The sequence below is a fragment of the Equus asinus genome, chromosome 7 (assembly GCF_041296235.1).
Source record: "Equus asinus isolate D_3611 breed Donkey chromosome 7, EquAss-T2T_v2, whole genome shotgun sequence".
Classification (NCBI taxonomy): Eukaryota; Metazoa; Chordata; class Mammalia; order Perissodactyla; family Equidae; genus Equus; species Equus asinus.
This window is the reverse complement of record NC_091796.1, coordinates 46,195,972-46,219,488: the sequence shown is the minus strand read 5'-3', so window position 1 is coordinate 46,219,488 and position 23,517 is coordinate 46,195,972. Positions and strand designations below refer to the sequence as shown.

Sequence of the window (23,517 nt, the reverse complement as noted above, 5' to 3'; positions counted from 1 at the left end):
TGTTGAAAAGAAGAGTAAATATAAGTTGCTTTTGAAATGTTTATTTGAACTTGTTGTTTGACTTCTCAGACCGTGCCAGTCTTTTGTTTTTTTGGTAAGAGACTCACATACTATAAAATTAACCATTTTAAAATATGCAGTTCAGTAGTTTTTAGCATATTCACATGGCAGTGCAACCGTCACCATTATTTAATCCCAGAACATTTTCATTACTCCAAAAATAAACTCCATAGCCATTAGCAGTCACTTCCCCTAGCCCCTGGCAACCAATAATTTGCTTTTTGTCTCTATCAATTTGTTTATTCTGGACATTCATATAAATGGAATTATATCATATGTGGCCTTTTGTTTCTAACTTGTTTGACTTAACATAATGTTTTCAAGGTCCATCCATGTTGTAGCATATATCAGTACTTCATTCCCATTTATGGTTGAATAATATTCCATTGTATGTAAATAACACATTTTGTTTATCCATTCATCAGCTGGTGGACATTTGATTATTTATATACTTGGCTATTATGAGTAAGGCTGCCATGAACATTCATTTAAAGTTTTTGTGTGGACATGTATTTTCGTTTCTCTTGGGTGTATCCCTAGGAGTGTAATTGCTGGGCCGTGTATGGTAACTCTTGACTTTTTGAGCAACTGCCAAACTGCTTTCCATAGCAGCTGCACCGTTTTACATTCTTGCTCACAGTGCATGAGGGTTCCAATTTCTCCACATCCTCATCAACACTTGTTATTGCCATTTTCTTTTATAGTTATCCTAGTGGGTGTAAAGTGGTATCTCATTGATTTTGTTTTACTTTTCCCTAATGACTAATGATGTGGAACATCTTTTCATGTGCTTATTGGTCATTCGTATGTCTACTTGTAGAAATGAAGTCCAATTGATCTATTTTTTTCTTTGGTTGCTTGTGCTTTAGGTGCCACATCTAAGAAATCATTGCCTAAGCCAATGTCACAGAGATTTATACCTGTGTTTTCTTCTAAGAGTTTTATAATTTTAGCTCTTACATTTACATCTTTGATCCTTTTTGAGTTCATTTTTGTATATGGTATGAGGTAGGGGATCCAAATTCATTCTTTTACATGTAGGTATCCAGCTATCCTGACACAATTTTTGGAAAAGACTGTTCTTTCCCTGTTGAATGGTCTTCACGCTCTTGTTGAAAATAAAGTAATATTAGATGTGTGGATTTCTTTCTGGGCTCACAATTCTATTTTTTTGATCTATATGTCTATGTCTTATGCCACTACCACAGTGTCTTGATTACTGTAGTTTTGCAGTAAGTTTTGAAATCAGAAAGTGTGATTCCTCCTTTTTGATTCTTTGTTTTCAATTGTTTTGGCTATTCTGGATCCCCTATGTATTTTCATGCATATTTTAGGATCAGCTCATCAGTGTCTGCAAAAAAAAGCCAGCTGGGATTTTGATAAGGATTTATTGAAAATATAGATCAATTTGAGTAGTATTGCCATCTCAACAATGTTAAGTGTTCCAATCCATGAACATATGATGTTCCATCTGGTCTTTTTAAAGTTCTTTCAACAATGTTTTGAAGTTTTCAGTATACAAGTCTTGCACTTCATTTTGTTAAATTTATTCCTAAGTATTTTATTCTCTTTGATGTTATTATAAATGGCATTGATTTCTTAATTTCATTTTTGGATTGCTTATTGCCGGCATATAGAAATAGAGTTGATTTTTATATATTGATCTTGTATACTGCAACTTTGCTGAACTCGTTTATTAGCTCTACTAATTTTTTGTGAATTCCTTAGAATTTTCTATATATATAAGATGATATGTGCAACTAGAGTTAGTTTTACTTCTTCCTTTTATTTCTGGATTCCTTGTTCTTTCATTTTCTTGCCTAATTGCCCTGGCTAGAACCTTCAGTACAAGTTGAATAGAAGTGGTGAAAGCAGACATCCTTTTTGTTCCTAATTTTAGAGGGAAAGATTTCAGTTTTTCACCATTGAGTATGATGTTGCTGTGGAGTTTTCCTAGATGCTCTTAATAAGGTTGAGGAAATTCTGTTCTACTCCTAGGTTTTTTAGTGTTTTTTATCATGAAAGGGTGTTGATTTTGTCTAATGTTTTTCCTGCCTCTTTTGAGATGATCCTGTGTTTTTTTCCTTTATTAATAAAGTGTATTGCCCTGATTTTCATATGTTGAACCAACTGTACATTCCTGGGATAAATCCCACTTTGTCATTGATGTATAGTTCTTTTTATATGCTGCTAGATTCTGTTTACTAATATTTTCTTGAGGATTTTTGCATCTATATTCATAAAGGATATTGGTCTGTATTTTTCTTGCTATATCTTTGGTTTTGGTAGCAGGGTAGTACTGGTCTCGTAGAATGGATTAGGAAGTGTTCCCTCCTTTTCTATTTTTTTGGAAGAGTTTGTGAAGTATTTGGTATTAATTCTTCTATAAGTGTTTGGTAGACTTTGCCAGTGAAGCCGTCTAGTCCTGGAGTTTTCTTTGGGAAGAGTTTTTTGATTACTAATTCAGTCTCTTGTTATAGGAACATGTGCCATTTAATTCATCTTTTGCTTCTTAGTACCAGGCATGTATGCAACCTTGTATCCTTTTCCATTCTTTAGTCTTGTCCTCAGTGTCCATTCTTAACTTTGCACTTATGAATAAAGTGCTGGTAGCCTAACAAACCTTTCTTACCATTAAATGATTATGTTATGTTTTGACTGCAGCATGAAAGGCAAGTTTGAATATTGAAACCATAAAGCAAATTAGTTAGTATCTGCCTGATTTAGCTTAGGATGTGTTATTTAAGGAGATTTTAGTTGTTTGCTAATTTTTTGCCACAGAAAACACCTTGGGAGTATCCTGATTTTTTTTTAAGCCCACTATTGCACAGAAATGGGCCATTCATAGGGTTCTGATCATGGTAAATCATCTTGTGGATTTATCACTCCACTCAATAGTCTGATTTCTAATGTTATTTCTTATGTTATAGTTTGGTGCTGTTGACATTGTGGTTGTATTTGGTTTCCCTAATTAGAGATTTCAACAAAATCAGTTGTTCCTCATCCTCCCAAATCAGTCGTATATATATCGCACATGAAAGCATGTACTTTTTTCTTTTGAAGATTAAATAAATAAAGGTAATCGTTAGTTAAATTATCAATTTTGGAATTAAAATCGTACAGTAGATTAAGTCTATTCACTGGATGATTTTTCATGCTGCTTACAAATGCTTTTGGCCATTAGCTTGTAGAGTAGTGATTCTCAACTGGGGGCAGTACCTGCTCCTGTGGGGTGTTTGGAAATGTGTGGAGAGTTATTGTTTTGACACAGTGACTTGAGAGTTGCTGCTGTGCTACTGGCATTTGCTGGCTGGGAGCCAGCAATACGAAACATGGTTCAATGTGAGGAGCAGATCCCCCCAATCAAGCTTACTCAGACTTCTAATAACACCCCACTGAGAAACACTGATACAGAAATTTCTCAAGCATTTCAATAATATTTATAATCTCTTGAGTTGAACATATTCTTGGGTCTTAGAATATCTTCCAAGTAACTTTTTTATCTACAAACAACTTTCTACATAATATCAGAATAAACATTTCTTTGTACCTGTCGTAATATTTGTGGATGTAGAATTCTGACATCACAGTGCTTCCCAAACTCTTCACCAGACGGTAGAGAAGAGTCACCGTTTTCCTTTGGAGGAAGTCTTGAGTAAGGGATGACTTTTAGTTAAAAATTCAGACACACTTTGCCTTTGGTTTTTAGATTGAAGTATAATTTATATACAATAAAATATGCTGATTTGAATTGTAACCACTATCGCAAATCAAAATATAAAACATTTCTGTGACCCCAGAAAGTTCTGTCATGCCTTTTCAGTCATTACGACCTGCAGCCCCCTCCACAATTGCTGATCTAATTTCTGTTAATGGCTTAGTCTTGCTTGTTTTAGAACTTTGTACAATTGGGAATCGTACAGTAAGATACTCTTGTTTCTAAATTGTTTCACTCAATATTTATGTGTTGGAGATTTATTCACATTGCACGTATCAGTAGTACATTCCTTTTTGGTGCCGAGTAGTATTCCATTTTACAAATGCTCCGTAATTTGTGTATCTGTTGGATACTGGGGTTCTTTCCAGTTTTGGGCTAGTATGGGTAAAGCTGCTATGAACATTTTTGTGAAAGACATTTTGTGGACATATGTTGTCATTTCTCTTAGGTGAATATTTAGAAGTGCACCTGTTGAATCATAGGACAAATGTACGTTTAACTTTATAAGGGACTCTAAATTGTTTTTCAGATGGTCAGACCGTTCTAATACTCCCTTTAACAGTGTACTTTTACTTTCATAATGGTGCCTTTTGGAAGAAGAGAAGGTTTTAACTTTTACAAAGTCCAATTTATCTTTTATGGTTAGTGCTTTCTGTATCCAGAAAATTTTGTGTACCCCATAGTTATGAAGATTTTTTCCTAGAAGGCTTCTAGTATTAGCTTTTAAATCTTAAGTGTTTGATCCATCTTGACTTAATTTTTGTGTCTGGTGTGAGGTAGGAGTTGAGGTTAATTTTTTCATATACAGATATCCTGTTACTCCATCCTATTTATTGAAAAGACTTTCCTGATTGAATTACCTTTTCATGACTTGTGTTGAAAATTAGTTAACTGTATATATGGGCATATATTCATACTCTATTTTGTTGATCTGTTTTTCTATACTTATGCCAATACCACAGTCTCTTGATTACTATAATAATTTGGAAATCAGATAGTGGAAGTCCTCCAACTTTGTCCCTTTTCAGTATTGTTTTCTGGGGCCTCTTTGGTTTTGTATGAATTTTAGAATCATCTTAATCATTCTTACAAAAACATATAGCTGTTTTTGTTAGTATAGCATTGAATCTATAGATCAATTTGCTAAGAATTGACACCTTAACAATATTGAGGCAATATGAGCTTTGTATATCTCTCCATTTACTTCTATCATCTTTAATTTCTCTCTAGTGTTTTAGTTTTCCATTTAGAAGTCTTTCACAACTTTCATTACTTTCATACATAGGTATTATTTTTTGATGCTATTGAAATGGTATTTTTAGTATTATACTTTCCAGTTGTTTTTTGCTAATACAACGATCTTGTGTCCTCCAACCTGCTAAATTTACTGAATTGTTCTAGTACGTTTTTGTGTCAGTTCCTTAAGATTGGCTAAACAGTCGTGTTGCCTACAAATGAAAATAGGGTACTTCTTTCTTTCCAATCTTTATGTTTTTTATCTATTTTTTGCCTTAGAGCACTGGCTAACATCCCCAGTACTGCATTGAATAGAAGTGGGGAGAGCAGACTTCCTTGCCTTGTTCCTCATCTTAGGAGGAAAAAGCACTCAGTATTTCACCCTTAAGTGTGATTTTGGCTCTAGGTTTTTCATAGAGGAGGTTTTTCTCTTCCTAGTTGACTAAGAGCGTTTATGATGGTGGGTGTTGAATTTTGTCAAGGCTTGTCTGAATTTATTTATCTGGTTATCATGTGAGTTTTCTCCTTTATTCTCTTAATTTGGTAATTTATATTGAATTTAAAATTTTTTTTTTTAAGATTTTATTTTTTCCCTTTTTCTCCCCAAAGCCCCCTGGTACATAGTTGTATATTCTTCGTTGTGGGTCCTTCTAGTTGTGGCATGTAGGACGCTGCCTCAGCGTGGTTTGATGAGCAGTGCCATGTCCACGCCCAGGATTCGAACCAACGAAACACTGGGCCACCTGCAGCGGAGTGTGCAAACTTAACCACTCGGCCACGGGGCCACCCTGAATTTTAAATTTTAATCAATCTTTTAATTCTGGATAAATCCCACTTGGTCATAATATAAAATTGATTATACATGTTACTGGATTCTGTTTGCTATTCATTTATTTTGTGGAGTATTTTTGCGTCTATGTTCATAAAGATATTGGTCTGTAATTTTATTTGGTTGTAATGTCCTTGTTAGTTTTGGTTTGAGCTGTGCTGGGGTTCCCTCTTCCTTCATTTTTTTGAAAGTGTTTGTGTAAGATAGGTCTTATATCCTCCTAAAATGTTTTGTACAATTTACCAGTGACGCCACCTGAGCCTAGAGTTCTCTATGTGGAGAAACCTCAATCCTCTTTCTTTTGTGTTAGTTTTTGAAAGTTGTGTTTCTTAAAGAATTTTTGCACTCATCTGGGTTGTTGAAGTCATTTACATAAAATTATTAATTGTACCATGTTTTCTTTTTAATGTCTGTAGTGATGTTACCCTTTCTTTCTTTCCTGATAGTGATAATTTGTGCTTTCTCTCTCTTTTCTTGATCAGTTTAGATAAAAGTTTTACTAATCTTTTCCAAAAACTAACTTATGGCTTCAATTTTTTCAAAATTTTTTGTCCTTTTCCTATTTCATTGATTTCCACTTCTATTATTTCCTTTCTTCTACTTACATTGAGTTTAATATTTTCTTTTTGCAACTTCTTAAGGTGAAGCTTTGGTATACCTTACTTTTCTAATGTAAACACTTAAAGCTATAAATTTTTGTTAGCTTTTCTCTTTAGCCCCACTCCCACAAACTTGGGTATTTTGGATATATTGTGTTTTTATTATAATTAAGTTAAAAAATATTTCCTAATTTCCCTTTTGGCATCTTTTTTGACCTACAGACTATTTGGAAATGTGTTGTTTAATTCCAGATATTTGGTGTTTTCAGTCTGATCAGAGAACTTATTCTATGATTTTAATCCTTTTAAATTTATTGAGCCCTGTCCTAGCATATGGTTTATCTTAATGAATATTCTCTCTGCACTTGAGAAAGATCTGTGTTCTGCAGTGTTGAGTGTAGGGTCTATAAGTCTTGTGTTTCCTTGCTAATTTTTTTGGCTACTTGTCCCATGTTACTGAGGGAAGTGTGTAAGTTGTTTTTTTTTTTTTTCCTTAACCATGGTTATGCATTTGTCTATTTCTTCATGTCCATTTTTGCTTCTTTTATTTGATGGTCTGGTATAAGGTACAAACACTTTATGTCTTTCTGATGAATTATCCTGTTTTGTCATTGTGAAATTGTCCTCATTTCTAGACGTATTCCTTGTCTTAAAGTCTGCTTTATTTCATATTGTTATAGCCACACCAGCTTTCTTATGCTTATTACTATTTGAATGGTTTATCTTTTCTCTATCCTTTTACTTCCGGCCTATCTGTGTCTTTGTTTAAAGTTGTCTCTGATGAATAGCATACAGTTGAGTTTTGGGTTTGTATCCAAACTAAAACTTATTTGGACTGTTTAGTTATTTACATTTAATATAACTGTGATTGGACTTGAGTCTACCATCTTGCTATTTATTTTCTGTTTGTCCACTGTTTTTTTGTTTCTCCTTTCCTGTCATCTTTTGAATTAATCAAGTAGTATTTTAGTATGTTGTTCTGTATCCTCCGTTGGCTTTTTAACTATACCTCTTTTATTTTTTTTTTGATAGTTGCTGTATATATCTGTTTAAAGGTATAATATGTATCCTTCACTGACTACACTCAGCCTGAATTAATACCACTTCACATATAAAATAAAACCCTTTTAACCTTATAATTCCATTACACAATCCCTCCCATCCTTTGTGCTATTGTTGTTACTTGTTTTACTCCTACATGTTTTGACCTCCATAGTACATTATTATTCCTTGGTCATATATCTTTTAACGAATTTATGAAAATAAAAATTGTTCTTTTATATTTACCATTTTGAGGACTCTTCCATTTTCCCGTAAATTCATATTTCTTTCTACTATCATTTTCTTTCTTTCGTTTTTTTTCTTGCTAAGGAAGATTCACCCTAAACTGACATCCCCTGCCAATCTTCCTCTTTTTGTATGTGAGCCACTGCCACAGCATGGCCACTGACAGGCGAGTGGTATAGGTCTGTGCCTGGGAACTGAACCATGGCCGTTGAAGTAGAGTGCACCAAACTTAACCACTAGGCCACAAGGGCTGGCCCTCTAGTATCATTTTCCATCAGTTGATATGCAGTTCACCAACTCTGGTCTTACCAGAGTTTTAAACAAAGCTATTACTTATTTATTTTTTGTTGAAAAATTTGAGTTCGTAATAGTTTACATCATTGTGAAATTTCAGTTGTACATTATTTCTTGTCTGTCACCACATAGGTGCTCCCCTTCACCCCCTGGGCCCACTCTCCCACTCCCCTTCTCCTGGTAACCACTGAACTCTTTTCTTTGTCCATGTGCTTGTTTATATTCCACATAGGAGTGATATCATCTGATGTTTGTCTTTCTCATTTCGCTAAGCATAGTTCCCTCCAAGTCTTTCCATATTGTTGCAAATGGGAGGAATTTGTCTTTTTTTCTGGTTGAGTAGTATTCCATTGTATGTGTATACCACATCTTCTTTATCCAATCATCAGTTGATGGGCACTTGGATAGTTTCCATGTCTTGGCTATTGTGGATAGTGCTGCGATAAACATAGGGGTACATATGTTACTTTGGATTGTTGATTTCAAGTTGTTTGGGTAGATACCCAGTAGTGGGATAGCTGGGTCATATGGTATTTCTATTTTTAGTTTTTTGAGGAATCTGCATACTGTTTTCCATAGTGGCTGCACCAGTTTGCTTTCCCACCAGCAGTGTATGAGGATGCCCTTCTCTCCCCACCTTCTCCAACATTTGTTATTCTTAGTCTTAGTGATTATAGCCATTTTAACAGGCATAAGGTGATATCTTAGTGTAGTTTTGATTTGCATTGCCCTGATGATTAGTGATGTTGAACATCTTTTCATGTGTTTATTGGCCATCTGTGTACCTTCTTTGGAAAAATGTCTGTCTGTATCCTCTGCCCATTTTCTGATCGGACTGTTTGTTTTTTTGTTGTTTAGTTGTATGAGTTCCTTATATATTATGGTGATTAACCCCTTATCAGATATATGATTTGCAAAAAATTTTCTCCTAATTGGTGAAATTGGTTTTGATCCTAGTTTCTTTTGCCTTGCAGAAGCTCATTAGTCTGGTGAACTCCCACTTGTTTCTTTTTTGTTTTGTTTCCCTTGTCTGAGAAGACATAGTATTCGAAAAGATCCTTTTAAGTTCAGTGTCAAAGAGTGTACTACCTATATTATCTTCCAGGAGTTTTGTGGTTTCAGGACTTATCTTCAAGTCTTTGATCCATTGTGAGTTTATTTTTGTGTATGGCATGAGATAATGGTCTACTTTGATTCTTTTGCATGTGGCTGTCCAGTTTTCCTCACACCATTTGTTGAAGAGACTGTCTTTTCTCCATTGTATGTTCTTGACACCTTTGTTGAAGATTAGCTGTCCATATATGTGCAGTTTTATTTCTAGGCTTTCGGTTCTGTTCTGTTGATCTGTGTGTCTGTTTTTGTACCAGTACCATGCTGTTTTGATCACTATAGCTTTGTAGTACATTTTGAAGTCAGGGATTGTGATGCCACCAGCTTCGTTCTTTTTTCTCAGTATTGCTTTAGCAGTTCGGGTCTTGGTTTGCCCCATATGGAGTTTAGGATTCTTTGCTCTATTTCCGTGAAGAATGTCATTGGGATTCTGATTGAGATTGCATTGAATCTGTAGATTGCTTTAGGTAATATGGACATTTTAACTATGTTTATTTTTCTAATCCATGTGCATAGAATCTCTTTCCATCTCTTTATGTCATTATCTATTTCTTTCAATAATGTCTTAATAGTTTTCATTGGATAAATCCTTTGCCTCCTTATTTAAATTTATTCCTAGGTACTTTATTCTTTTTTTTTGCCATTGTAAAAGGATTTGTATTCTGGAGTTCTCTTTCTGTAAGGTCGTTATTAGAGTACAGAAATGCAACTGATTTTCGTAAGTTGATTTTGTACCCCATAACATTACTGCAGTTGTTAATTATTTCTAATAGTTTTCCTCTGGTTTCTTTAGGGTTTTCTATATATAAGATCATGTTGTCTGCAAACAGTGAGAGTTTCACTTCTTCACTCCCTATTTGGATTCTTTTTATTCCTTTCTCTTGCCTAATTGCTCTGGCCAAAACTATGTTGAATAAGAGTGGCAAGAGTGGGCACCCTTGTCTTGTTCCTGTTCTCTGAAGGAAGGCTTTCAGTTTTTGCCCATTGAGTATGATATTGGCTGTGGGTTTGTCATATATGGCCTTTATTATGTTGAGGTAATTTTCTCCTACCCCCATTTTGTTAAGAGTTTTTATCATAAATGGCTGTTGGATCCTGTCGAATGCTTACTCTGCATCTATTGGGATGATCATGTGGTTTTTATTTCGCATTTTGTTGATGTGATGTATCACATTAATTGATTTGTGGATGTTGAACCATCCCTGTGTCCCTCATGTGAATCCCACTTGATCATGATGGATTATTTTTTGATGTATTGCTGTATTTGGGTTGCCAAAATTTTGTTGAGGATTTTTGCATCTATGTTCATCAGCAATATTGGCCTGTAGTTTTTCTTTTTTGTGTTGTCCTCGTCAGGCTTTGGTATCAGAGTGATGTTCACCTTGTAGAGTGTGTTAGGAAGCATTCCATCTTCCCTAATTTTTTGGACTAGCTTGAGAAGGATAGGTATTAGATCCTCTCTGAAAGTTCAGTAGAATTCTCCAGAGAAGCCCTCTGGTCCTGGGCTTTTATTCTTTGGGATGTTTTTGAATACTGTTTCAATCTCTTTCCTTGTGATTGTTCTATTCAGATTCTCTATTTCTTCTTGATTCAGCTTTGGGAGGTTGTAAGAGTCTAAGAATTTATCCATTTCCTCTAGATTGTTCATTTTCTTGGCATATGGTTTTTCATAGTATTCTCTTATAATCCGTTGTATTTCTGTGGTATCCGTTGTTATTTCTCCTCTTTTGTTTCTAATTTTATTTCTCTGAGCTTTCTCTCTTTTTTTCTTTGCAAGTCTGACTAAGGTTTGTCAATTTTACTTATCTTCCCAAAGAACCAGCTCTTTTAAACAAAGCTATTATTGATACACTTGAGTGGATTGGTAAATCTACTTTTAGTTGTGAGGCACAGCAACCCTTTCTGATATTGTAGCTTTTTTTAACATTCACAATCCTGCAAGGATTAAATCATTGCTGGTTCTGACAGAAAAAGAAAACCTGGTGTTCCTTTGAAGAAGTTTTCATAAAATAATAGATATAACTTGTCTCTGGATATTGTTTACTTGAGTTTTTGGAGGACTCTATGTCTTAATTAAAGGTTCAAGAAAATAATTATAGTATAAAGAGGAAAGTCCTGGCATGGGCTTTTCAACTTGCTGTCAACATGCTTTTCAGAGTTGACTGTTTACTTGGTTATTTGCTGTTCTTGTGTGTTGCATTATTTGGTTGGCTGAAGCACTTTCTCGCTGTTTGGAGAGAGTGGCGGAAAAACAGCCTTTTGAGTAAATGCCATGTGGTGGCAGTGGGGTGAGGATGAGCAGGTGAGATAAGTTGTTAAAGGGCTGAGTAATGCTTATGAACAAGCCATCAGAGGACTTGACCTTTATATTTTTCTCCCAAATTTCTTTGGCTTAAAGCTAACAATGACAGCAGGGTCTTGATTTAAAAGGTCCAAAGCCATAAGATGGCTCATTTTCATTGTTTGTTCATTAATATAAGTGATATTATTGGCTGACACTAGACACAGATCACACTACACATGTTGGTTGGATACCAGCTAAGTGCCAAACACTATATAAAATATTCATAGGTACAAAATCCTTCCCTTGGAGTAAGTGAGAAAGTTAAAGAGGTAGTTGCGCTGCGTGAGTACATGTGAGGTAGAGTAGAGTACAGACTACTGCTGAAGTACACCGGAGTTGTGCCTCGTCTAGACCTGGATGAGTTTGTGTTTGTAGCATTGGGGAAACATGCTACCTGAGTTGAATCTTAAACAACTTAGTCAAGTGATGTGATACAAGGATAGGACAGAGAGATTGGAGAAGGAATTCCAGGAGGGGAGAATTAACTGTCTGGAGCAAAGCGGAAAAAAATATTCTGTGGCATGCTCAGTCCTTTGGGACAGGAAGAAAGGAATGAGAGAGGAGACTGGGGAGACGCTTTGGTAACCTCGTGGATGACTGTGTGTGCCATGCTTGGACACTTGGACTGGGTCCAGCAGGAGATTTTTAGCCATTGGAGCACTTTAAGCAGGAAAACAGTATTACCAGATTATTTATTGCTTTAGAAAGATCATTCTCACTGCAGTGTGAGCAATACTAATACTGGAAATTGAGAGCTTTCTTAGAAGATTGTTGAAGTAATCCAGGCAGAAGATAAAGGGGGTTAAAATGTAGAAAGAAGTAAATGATTTGGAAACTGTTAAGGAGGTAGAACTGATAAGAAGTGACAGATGGAATGTAGAGGAATAAAGGGATGAAAATGACACCCAGTTTTCTGTCTTGGGCGTTGAAAGTGAATGATATTACTTTAAATAAGAGAAGAGGAGAAAGGGAAGAAATGATGATTTGAAACATATCGAATTTAGGAGACATTCAATTGGAGACTTCATTAGGAAATTGAACAATAAGGTCTGGCATTTAAGAAAACATTCTTTTGGAGATAAAGATGGTGGATTGTCATTAGCACAGGACACACCAGTATTACCTTTATAGCTCTCATAATTACACAACCAGATTAGAACTCAAAACCTGTGATTACATGTCACATCGATCTGTTTAGACATATTACTTCTATAAAAGACTGTTGAAACACACGTACTTAAAAGTAACAAAATTCTGGGGCAGAAGTTAACGTGCGGGGTTGACAATATTCTGAAATAACTCAAAGGAATAAAATGAAGGTGGTAAAGGTGAACTATTGCTTCAGAAGTTCTGCTTGTTGACCAGCAGAGGGCAGTGAATCTTGAAGCTCAGTATTTTCTGCTCTGTGTTGCCCTTAAGGCCCAGAAGCTTAGGTCTTGAATAGAGATTTTCAGCGTTCCTGTTACACAAGGGCAGGCATCCAGGATACTTTTACTTATCCTTGCTTCCAAGACTTATAAAATGTTCCGTTTTTGTTCTGGAGCTAATTCTTCATTTTACCTCCTGTTCCCCATGACTAGTCCTTATTTCCTCCGTAAAGTTTAAGACTTGAGTCATCCCTTACGAGCTGCCGTGGTAGCATGGGGTTAGGATAAAATCAGTTAGCGAGTCTGAGAAATGTAATGAATCTTTGCCTCTCTCTATTAAATATATACAGTTTTTGTTTCTAGTTCACTGTTAAGATTCGGGAACACATTTGTGGTTTTTTAGTCTTATGATTCAGAGAATACAATGGAAGAAGCTGGCATTACCTTCTAGAGACAGTATTGTTAAGCTGGGTTGGTTCTGTAAAGTAGCAGGCTCCTCCACTGTTTGACTGGAGGAGCCTATGAGAAACTTTCTGTCCCAGGATATATCTTTCATCCACCTGCCACGTCTGAAATGCCCATTGGTTTACTCTTTAGCTTTAGGCATTCAAAGCTCCACTAAAATTCAGAAATTTTATTGGGAGGGACAAGGTAAGTGTGAGAGCACAAATTCTTTCTTTCTTTTTTTATTGTCTTTTTTTTTTTTTGAGGAAGATTAGCCCTGAGCTAAGGTCTGCTGCCAATCCTCTTTTTGCTGAGGAAGACTGGCCCTGAGCTAACATCCATGCCCATCTTCCTCTACTTTATATGTGGGATGCCTGCCACAGCATGGCTTGCCAAGCAATGCCATGTCCACACCCGGGATCCGAACCCGCGAGCCCTAGGACACCGAAGTGGAATGTGCACATTTAACTGCTGTGCCACCATGCCGGCCCTGGACAAATTATTTCTTTAAGTTAGCTTGGACTTAAGAGAATAGGACATAGGCAGGGAAATTTATTTTAACTAGAGGATGGAAAGAAAGGTCTGGAACTAGGATTATACTGTTTTCTATTTATACACCTTCAATGCCTCCCAACTGACTAATGAATTAATTTATCATAACAATGACCAACATTTATAGTGTGTACTGTGTACCAGGCATTGTTCTCATTTAACCCTCAAGCCAACCCTATGAGATAATTACTGTTACTATCCCTATTTTGTAGATTAGGAACCTGAGGGCACAGAGAAGTTAAGTAATTTGTCTGGGGTTGCTTCTAGAGGAGACAACTGGTATTCACCATGGTTCAGTCTTCCTGTATATCTTATGCTGCCCAACACAGTTCTTGCCCGTTGTGGGTGCCAGTAACCCAGATAACTTTTGAACCGAGTCAGCACGTGGGCTAGCATGAAGCTAAGTTGCCTTGGATGGGGGCTCTTGGAAACAGAGGCCCACATGAAGTCACTGAGAACCTCAGCAGGATGCAGGAAGCCCCAGGGCTCATAAAGATGTTATTTCTGCATCTCGGTTAGTATAGCAGTAATATAATTTAAGGACATGTGGAAAAAGAAGTAGAGAAGCTTTTAAAGGTTCTACTTCGGAGCACTCACTTTATTAAATTGAGGGAATAAAAATTTGGATAACGGGTTATTTTTAATTACTTAGTGTCATTCTTAAAACGATGTTATTTCTCTGAAATTGGTAAGTGACGGGGTTTTTTTCTTATTAGAAATCATTTTTTCTTATTAGAGCAGAAGAGTTTTGTTGTAAAAATAAGAAACTTTGTTTAGTGATATAATCGAAGAAATTAATGAAGGCTAACTTAATTGACCTGGCAGTGTTAGAGCGTGTTAACATTTCTGTTTGATTACGCCTCCGAGAACATCTGTTGTGTACTTGGTAAGTGAATTATTTCTTTCATCTTCATTGAACTTCATCTTCTGTTTTAACTTTCTTTTCACCCAGGTGAAGAATCCAGATTAAGGAATGTCCTCATGTAGAAAGATGACTTGGGAAAACCTTCTATTTCAGAAATAAGTAGTAAATTGTCATGAGTCTTTTTTCTTCTTACAAATTCTGTTCTCTTAACTGCATTAGTGTTCTTTGGCATTGACAGTGTAATGTGACCAGAAATCAGTCCTAGGCATCTTTGGGGAAAGGACTTGCTGAGGTGGAAGAAAATTAAAACTCGTGGTGAGAAGGCAGGTTTGAGTGTTTATGGCTTTAAGTTCTCCGTGCACATTCCACGCTCTTTACCTTGCATAACTGAGAGGTAGCTCATTTCTGACCAGGTCATTGTGAAACTGGCAAGTCAGATTGTGGACATTCCCAAATCATAAGCATAGGAATTAAAATGATAGATGTTTGTATCCAGGTTCAAGAAAGAGTGACTTTTTAAGTCCGCCACTATTTGGGGGAAGAGGATGCTGTCACCTTCGTAAAGTTGTGAATTATGAAAGACATTTCTGTTGGGTTACCGGGTGTCCCTTGGGGTTTGTTTCATTTATAACATTGCCTCAGGCCTTCTGCTGCATCCTGTTGGAATGACCTCCTTTTCAACCCTGTGCTGGCAGCTGGAATATGGCTCTTTCCCCTGGATCCTTCAGGCTTGTCACATGACAAACATGAACTGTGACCCTTTTGTCCCCTACCCAGATGATTCAGTTTCCTTAAATTTTTTCTGTTTAACAGTTTTGCTTTATTTTCTTTCGCCTTTTTCCCTGTTTGCTCCCCTTTTTATTTCCTACCTAGACAAGGGGATTTTTGGAGTAATTTAACTTCTTTGTTGAAGTATAATATTGGTGCAGAAAATTACATAAATAATAAGCTCACTGAATTTTCACAGCATGAACACACCCATGTAGACAGTACTTAGATCAAGAAAGAGAACATCACACGAACCTCAGAAAGCTCTTCGGGCCCCTTCTAGTCACTACTCCTTCCCACAAAGGAAGGCATTATCCTGACCTCTATAGCTTTGAACTTTGTAGAAATGGAATCAAATGAATGTATTCTTTTGTGTCTGGATCCTCTCATGTAACATTTTTGTGATATTCATCCATATTACTCAGTTTCTTATTGCTGTGTAGTATTCCATTTGTATGAATATTCCACAATTTATCATCTAGTCTAGTCTTAATGGGTATTTGGATTGTTTCTACTTTTGGGCTATTATGAATATAGTGCTAGACATTACATGTCTTTTGATGAACATATGACATATTTCTGTGTATTTACATAGAAGTGGAATTGCCAAGACCTAGTGTATCCATCTAGTCATTTAATTAAAAAATTCATATAAAACACTAAATGACTGATTTTACACAAACTCTTGGTAGGAAACATTTGTAAACATATATAGATACAGCTTTAGCATATCTGATTTTTGGCTAAGAAAAGTGCTTTTAGGGGCCGGCCCCAGGGCTGAGTGGTTAAGTTCTCATGCTCCGCTTTGGCAGCTGGGGGTTTCGCTGGTTCAGATCCTAGGCGCGGACATGGCACCGCTCATCAGGCCATGCGGTGTCCCACATAGCACAACCAGAAGGACCTACAACTAGAATATACAACTATGTACTGGGGGGGCTTTAGGGAGAAGAAAGAAAAAGAAAAGATTGGCTACAGATGTTAGCTCAGGAGCCAATCTTAAAAAAAAAAAAAGGTGCCTCTACTTAAATGTACTATAGTTTTAAATAGATGACTCCTATATACAACAAAATTGCCACTCACCGCCTATGACACATTTTATTAACTTTCTTCCTAATATATACTTTTTATTACAGTTTTCCAAAGGTGAGTTGTTGGGATTGATGAATGTGGTCATTATTTTGATGGTGGTGATGATTTCATAGGTGTATGTACATTATGTGAGATTGCACACTTTAAATGTGTGCAGTCTTTTGTATGTCAATTATAAAAACAAAACTAAAAGCCTTACAGAGTTCAGATCTCACCACTCCATGGTTCAAAAATCTTCAACGCTCCTCATCGCCCAGAGCAGCAACTTGAGCACTTGTTATTTTTTGAGAGCTATGGTAAGCACCTTCCACACGTTATTTCTTTTTTCCCCACATTATCTCTTCCTTTTCACACAACATTATAGCAAGTTATATGGGTGCTGTCTCCATTTATCAAATGAGGAAACTGAGCTTAGATAGGTTAAGCAACCTGTTTAAGGTCACACAGCAAAATTGAGCCTAGACTGCAAAAATCTTAGGAAAACATTTTGATGTTGATAATTTACAACAGTTAAGATTACCTCTGAGTTACACCACCTCTGAGTGGTGACACTAATAGGGAAGATTGATATGTGGTGCTTGACTGCAAAGTGACAGAGGCTGACACTTGTATTTGTACAAATTGCCTTCATTACCAAGAACACTGCAGAAGTGATGAGCTACTGGCTCAATACTGTAGATGGTCTCCAGGGTAAGTAGCCAGACAGCATGCAGCCACAAGTAATCTTTTTGTCCTTTTTTAAAATTTGGACTTTCCAAAATTTATTCTATGGTTACCTTTGAACGAGTTTAACCTAATGAATATAGAAATGTGATTGTGATATCATATCCCCCTAAAACTGAATAATACCCCTTTTTGGAGGGGAGAGGAAGATTCGCCCCGAGCTAACATCCGTGCCAGTCTTCCTCTAGTTTATATGTGGATGGCTGCCAACGAGTGGTATAGGTTACGCCCAGGAACATCCTGGGCCACCTAAGTGGAGCACACCAAACTTAACCACTAGGCCCCAGGACCAGCCTCCTGAATAGTATCTTTTAAGGAAATTTTGTGTGACCATCAGATGAAGTGCCCCCAGGTCATTCTGTGAACAGGCAATTAAGTTGATTTGTTTTGACCTCAGTGTATTAGAGACCTTAAGAAGGATTTCCGTCCCCTCCATCAACAATAACAACAGAAAAAACAGAAACAAAAATATAGAGGGAATAACTAAAATTTGATGGTTATAAAAGGAAAGTAACAGAACCAGAAGATTTATTTCCTATGTTAGGTAAGTATCTTCTCTTGTATACATTTTTTGGGTGGAGAAAGGTGAATTGCCAAGCCTATCAAGATGTTTTTGAAATGAAGTATGGTAAAAAAGAATAAGAGAATAAAGGATTTCATTTTTACAAAATTACATTCTGTCTGAGAAGTCTGTATTTTTCATTTCTTCTTCCAATCTTTTTTTTTTTTAAATAGTGGTGTATAGACATATTGATATTTAGAAACTGTCTTAATACAGGAGTATTGGGTTTCATTCATTTTTAAATGACATTTAGAACTCATATTGGTTGTTCTGTTTTAAACCAGTACATTCGTTTCGGAAAATTTTGCTGATGATCTGTTTGGTTCTGTGCAGTCTGCTGAGCCATGGAAGACATTGAAATGATAGTCCCTGTCCGCAGAAAGTTTATGATCTAGTGAGTACTTGTGGGTGGTGATGGCACATACAGATTACTGTAATGTGGTGTAAGGCAATTGCCACAGTAAGAATTCCTTGTGAGGAGGGCAAATAGACCCATTTGAAATGGGTCTTAACAGACAAGTAGAGAGGCCAGCCCAGTGATGCAGTGGTGAAGTTCAGGGGCTCTGCTTCAGTGGCCTGGGGTTTGCAGGTTCAGATCCCAGGTGCAGACCTACACACCATTTATCAAGCCATGCTGTGGTGGCATCCCATATGCAAGGTAGAGGAGGATCGGCACGGACATTAGCTCAGGGACCATCTTCCTTAAGCAAAAAGAGGAGGATTGGTGACAGATGTTAGCTCAGGGCCAGTCTTCCTCATAAATAAATGAATAAATAGATAGAAAGAAAGAAAGAAAATAAAAGCCAAGTAGAGGGGGACAGCCCCAGTGGCCTAGTGGTTAAGTTCAGCATGCTCTGCTTGGTGGCCCAGGTGTGGTTCCTGGGTGTGGACCTACATCACTCTGTTAACAGCCATACTGTGCTGGTGGCCCACATACTGAAAAATAGCGGAAGATGTTAGTTCATGGCTGATATTCCTCGGCAAAAGGAAAAAAAGACAAGTAGATTGGTCTGGAATGTCTTCTACTGACTTTTGTTTATTGACTATAGTTAAAATGCCTTGTAAAGGAGCAATGGGAAGTAAAGCTGGAGGGAAGCCGGGTGATGAGTTTGTGCCTGATCTGGTGGCTAATGTAGCACAACGACTAAGAGCTCGCTCACCTTAGATCAAATTAGAGATTGAGTCCCAGCTCAATTTTGCTGTGTAACCTTATTGCTTAACCTATCTAAGCTCAGTTTCCTCATTTGATAAACGGAGACAGCACCCATATAACTTGCTATAATGTTGTGTGAAAAGGAAGAGATAATGTGGGGAAAAAAGAAATAACGTGTGGAAGGTGCTTACCATAGCTCTCAAAAAATAACAAGTGCTCAAGTTGCTGCTCTGGGCGATGAGGAGCGTTGAAGATTTTTGAACCATGGAGTGGTGAGATCTGAACACTCTAAGGCTTTTAGTTTTGTTTTATAATTGACATACAAAAGACTGCACACATTTAAAGTGTGCAATCTCACATAATGTACATACACCTATGAAATCATCACCACCATCAAAATAATGACCAACATCCATCAATCCCAAAAGTTTTGTCTAAGACTTTTAAAGAGAGGAGTCTGGCCTGCAATGTGCAGCAAAGAATGAAGTGAAGTAGAGCCTCGAAGTGGAGAAATCAGTTAAGAAGCTACGGGCCATGGTCCAGGTGAGAGAAAGAATGAATGAGGTCATGAACTAGGTGTGGTGGCAGTTGGCCTTCCCCAAGAGACTGGACTGCTAGGGGACAGAGTTGAGCCTGCATTGTTACAGTTATTTGCTACATAGTGAGATTTCAGTCAACGACAGACCACATATAACGACAGTGGTCCCACAAGATTAGTACCATATAGCCTAGGTGTGTGGTAGGCTGTACCATCTAGGTTTGTGTAAGTACTATAGGAGAGGAAGAAATTTTTCTTTACCCTTCTAGGTTCTCTGGCTAGTCTAAGAATTAAATTGACGTGAGACAGATTAACAGGAGGAAAAAAAAAGTTTAGTAACGTGTATATATCCATGGGAGAAACCTAGGAAAACCGAGTGACTCACCAAAATGACTGAAACCCTCACCTCGAATACCCTCCTCAGCTAAAGACAAAAGAAGACATTGAGGGTGGGGAGAGTCAGGGACTTCAAAGGGAAGGAAGGTGATTCACAGGTAGGTGAAGAGGAGCAAAGGTGCGGAAAACAGGTGTTTGGCCACACAGAAACAGAAGAACACAGAGGGGAGCCTAACAAACAGGCTTCTCTAGGTTCCCCCATCTACCACCTAGTTCATGTTATGCTAAGGTGATAGCTCTCTTCATGAGACAGGTTTTTTTATCTGAATTCTTTTATGCAGTTAAAGGGGATGTAACAAGGAAAACTTGCTGAGTCTTTTATTTCTTAAAAATAATTAACCTAAAATAATCCTCATGTTAAAGAGACACATTTTGGGGTGGCAAATTTTGTTCTCCTTCAGTACACTCTATGACGTTGACACAACCACACACACAACTGTGATGCGGTTCTGAGAACGAGTCCCGTGGTTAAGCCATGCATGACTGCGTATTATCTCCAGCACCTAAGGCAGTGGCCAGAGGTTGAGACCTCTTACATGCTGAATTGGCAGGCTTTCCCTTTATGAAAGATTGCTTATTTTAAACTTGTTTCCTCCTTTATTCTGTTTAGGGCTTAAAAGACAACCTTCTTGCTTCTGGGACATCCAGCCTGACAGCCACCAAACAGATGCTTCGTCCAAGAATCACGAGGATCTGCCTTAGAGACTTGATATTCTGCATGGAACAGGAAAAGGAGATGAAGTACTCTCGAGCTCTATACCTTGCCCTTCTAAAGTGACCACTCCATTCTCCATCCAGATCCTTGCTGTTTACTGCCAAAGAAGACCTAAAGAGCATTATTGCACTGTCCTGAAATTTCAGTTTCTGGAAAATAATCACCAATAGGGAAGACCATTGTTTACAGTTGTGAACTTTTATTAAATCTTGCTTATACATCCCATGGGGTTCTTACTGACTGGAATTCAGCCTTGTCTTCTGAATCTTGGGTCTGAAATACAGTTTACCCAGAAGTAGGCATGGCCTGCTTGTACACTGAATTACAGCCGGTTAAGGCCCTGTTTGTCCCTGCCTGCTTCATGTGCCAAGCTGTGAACAGTGAGGTGTCTTTATCTAAGACAGCCTGCACGGAGATGCAAGGGAAAGAAAGGAAAGGTCACTACTTCCCAAGGAAACTGTATTTCACCCTGTACTGACCCTGTCTCAAGGTGGTAGGTGTTCTGGGCTGGAATCAGAAGCTACTTAGCTCGTTATGGCAGTCACCTTCTGTAGTTGAAGGTACCAACCAGAGTAGGGGCTGTGGTGACTTTGGTTGACTGAGTCCCAGTGTTGTCAAAACTGAGACAAATGGGGATAGTTTTTGCTTGAGGTTGCTATCCTCTGGTTCCTATCACCATACATATGCTGCTTCTGATGCTGAGTGAGGGGACTTCTTGTGAGGGAAACTGCTGCTGACACACCTTGTTGGAAACAGGAGAGGTAGAAAGCAGTGGAAGGGAGGATGGGGCATTGCGCTCAAACTGATGAGGGGAGAGTGAAAACGAAATCCTAAGACAGGGAGTGTGCTGCGTCTGCCGGAGGGGGGCAGTGCTGGGCCTGCAGCTGCACAGCAACTGGCGCATGTTTTGTTGACAGGAAAGAAATCATAGCCCGACCAAAAGGGAAAGGTCTCAAACATGTCCAAATTACAGTATTTCAAAGGAAGAAGTTATTGTTTGTTTTGTGTATTGTTTTAAAAATCAAGAAGGATAGTTTTATAAAATCTTTTAGTTACCCTAAGTTTTAAACATCTCGTTGCATTTAAAAAATCCTAATTGATGATTAGAAATTTTTAACACCAGGACTCCATTTCAGATTCTCTTCTCAAAAGATAATGTCAGCATCTCACTCTTGGAACTTGGCTCTAACTATATTATGAGAAGCATCTTATATATTCATCTGAGGAGGAAGCTGATGTTTTGCAAAGCAAACATTCTTTTTTTTTTAAGTTCTACCTTTGTGGCATGTAGTGGTGAAAAATAGTAGCTATAGTTAGAATCACATTCAGAAAGAATGAGGAAATCCTCCAAGAAGGTTTAAAAAAGGAAAATGGGAAAGCTGTGCTTCTCAGAAAAAGAATTCAGGGGAAAAGAAACACCTCGCGTAGGTTACTCTTCATCCTGTTCTTCCCGTTGGGACTTTTATGGCCATGCTGTGTACTGTAGGAAGTTTTAAATTGGCCACACTTTTTGTTTCAGCAAGTTATGATGTAAAATGCTATAAATTATGTACATGTTAAAGGAGTACTTTAAGAAGAGATCTATACCTAAAGTTGTTTTTGTATATTTAAATGCTTAGCTTTATTTTTTGTAAAGTGCAGCATACTCCCATATTTGTGTATAATCTTATTGATCAGATGTTTAAAATTATTTCAAATATGTCATTAAAATAATTATTTTATTATAAGAATAACTTTGCTCGCTCACTGACTTTGAGAACCGGTGTTTTCGTAGTCAGCCCCTAAAGCAGGGGGCTGGGCGGTAGATCGGATCCGCTGGGCGGGGGACCGTTCTTGGCTCCGACTGTTATTTACTTTGCAGTGTCAGCTTTTGGGGTCCAGAATCTTACTTCAGATCCAAGTTACTATATCACTTTCTTTGAAATCATTATAAATTTGCCTGCTATTTGACTCACAAAGAAAGCTAAGCTTATTCATTAGGAAAGCTTTTCTTGGCCCATCAAGGTTTTCTTACATAAGGTATTGTTTTTCAGAATTTATTTTCCTATATATTTTTAAGCTTTGCGTTGTAAGGTATATCTTAAACACAAAAGAACAAAGACAGTGTATCCAAGGGATTCTTCTGCTCAGGCTGCAAAATGGTGGCCTGGGGTCGATTTGATCTATTAAGGCGTTCTCTGTGACTCACACAGTGCTGCTGCTGTTTTAATTCACGAAAATCTGTATTTCCACTTCTTTTGAAAAATTAGAAAATCTGCAATCACTAGGTATACCTTTTTGTATGACAATCCATTGGAGCCAGCCAGTGGCTGTCCACCTTAGATTTGGGGGCATAAGTTTTCCTTCTTTTGTCTGATCCCTTTAAGCATTGAAGTTTGTGACACTCTGCCTCCAGTATTTGTCTTGGATGATGAACAGTAAAAGGGGAAAATACCAGAAATTCTCCATCTATTTACTTTTTTTTAGCAACTTTATTGAGGTGTATTTTACGTATAAAATTCACCCATTTCATCCATTTACTTTTCCTCCCCTTTTTTTTTGAGGAAGATTAGCCCTGAGCTAACATCTTCCACCAATCCTCCTCTTTTTGCTGAGGAAGATTGACCCTGAGCTAAAATCCATGCCCATCTTCCTCTACTTTATATGCGGGATGCCTGCCACAGCATGGCTTGCCCAGAGGTGCCATGTCCACACCCAGGATCCGAGCCGGTGAACCCCAGGCCACCAAAGCAGAACGTGCAAACTTAACCGCTGCACCACCGGGCCAGCCCACATCCATTTACTTTTTATATGACTGATTGACCTTTTAAACTGTTTCCTCCTGAATAGCCTTAAGATTCTTCTCCTCTCCTTAAAAAGAAGCAAAGT

The 23,517-nt window shown here is 37.5% G+C and overlaps 1 protein-coding gene across 2 annotated transcripts in view; it reads left to right on the top strand.

Moving 5' to 3' along the window:
* TAF4B (TATA-box binding protein associated factor 4b) overlaps positions 1 to 22,374 on the top strand; it is a 134,760-nt gene extending 112,386 nt beyond the window's left edge. For both annotated transcript variants that reach the window (XM_014828393.3, XM_070513280.1), the window contains one exon: positions 20,545 to 22,374. In XM_014828393.3, the coding sequence (XP_014683879.2) occupies positions 20,545 to 20,712 (168 nt within the window). In that variant the 3' untranslated portion in view covers positions 20,713 to 22,374. The remainder of the gene's footprint in view (positions 1 to 20,544) is intronic.
* The last annotated feature ends 1,143 nt before the right edge of the window (positions 22,375 to 23,517 follow it).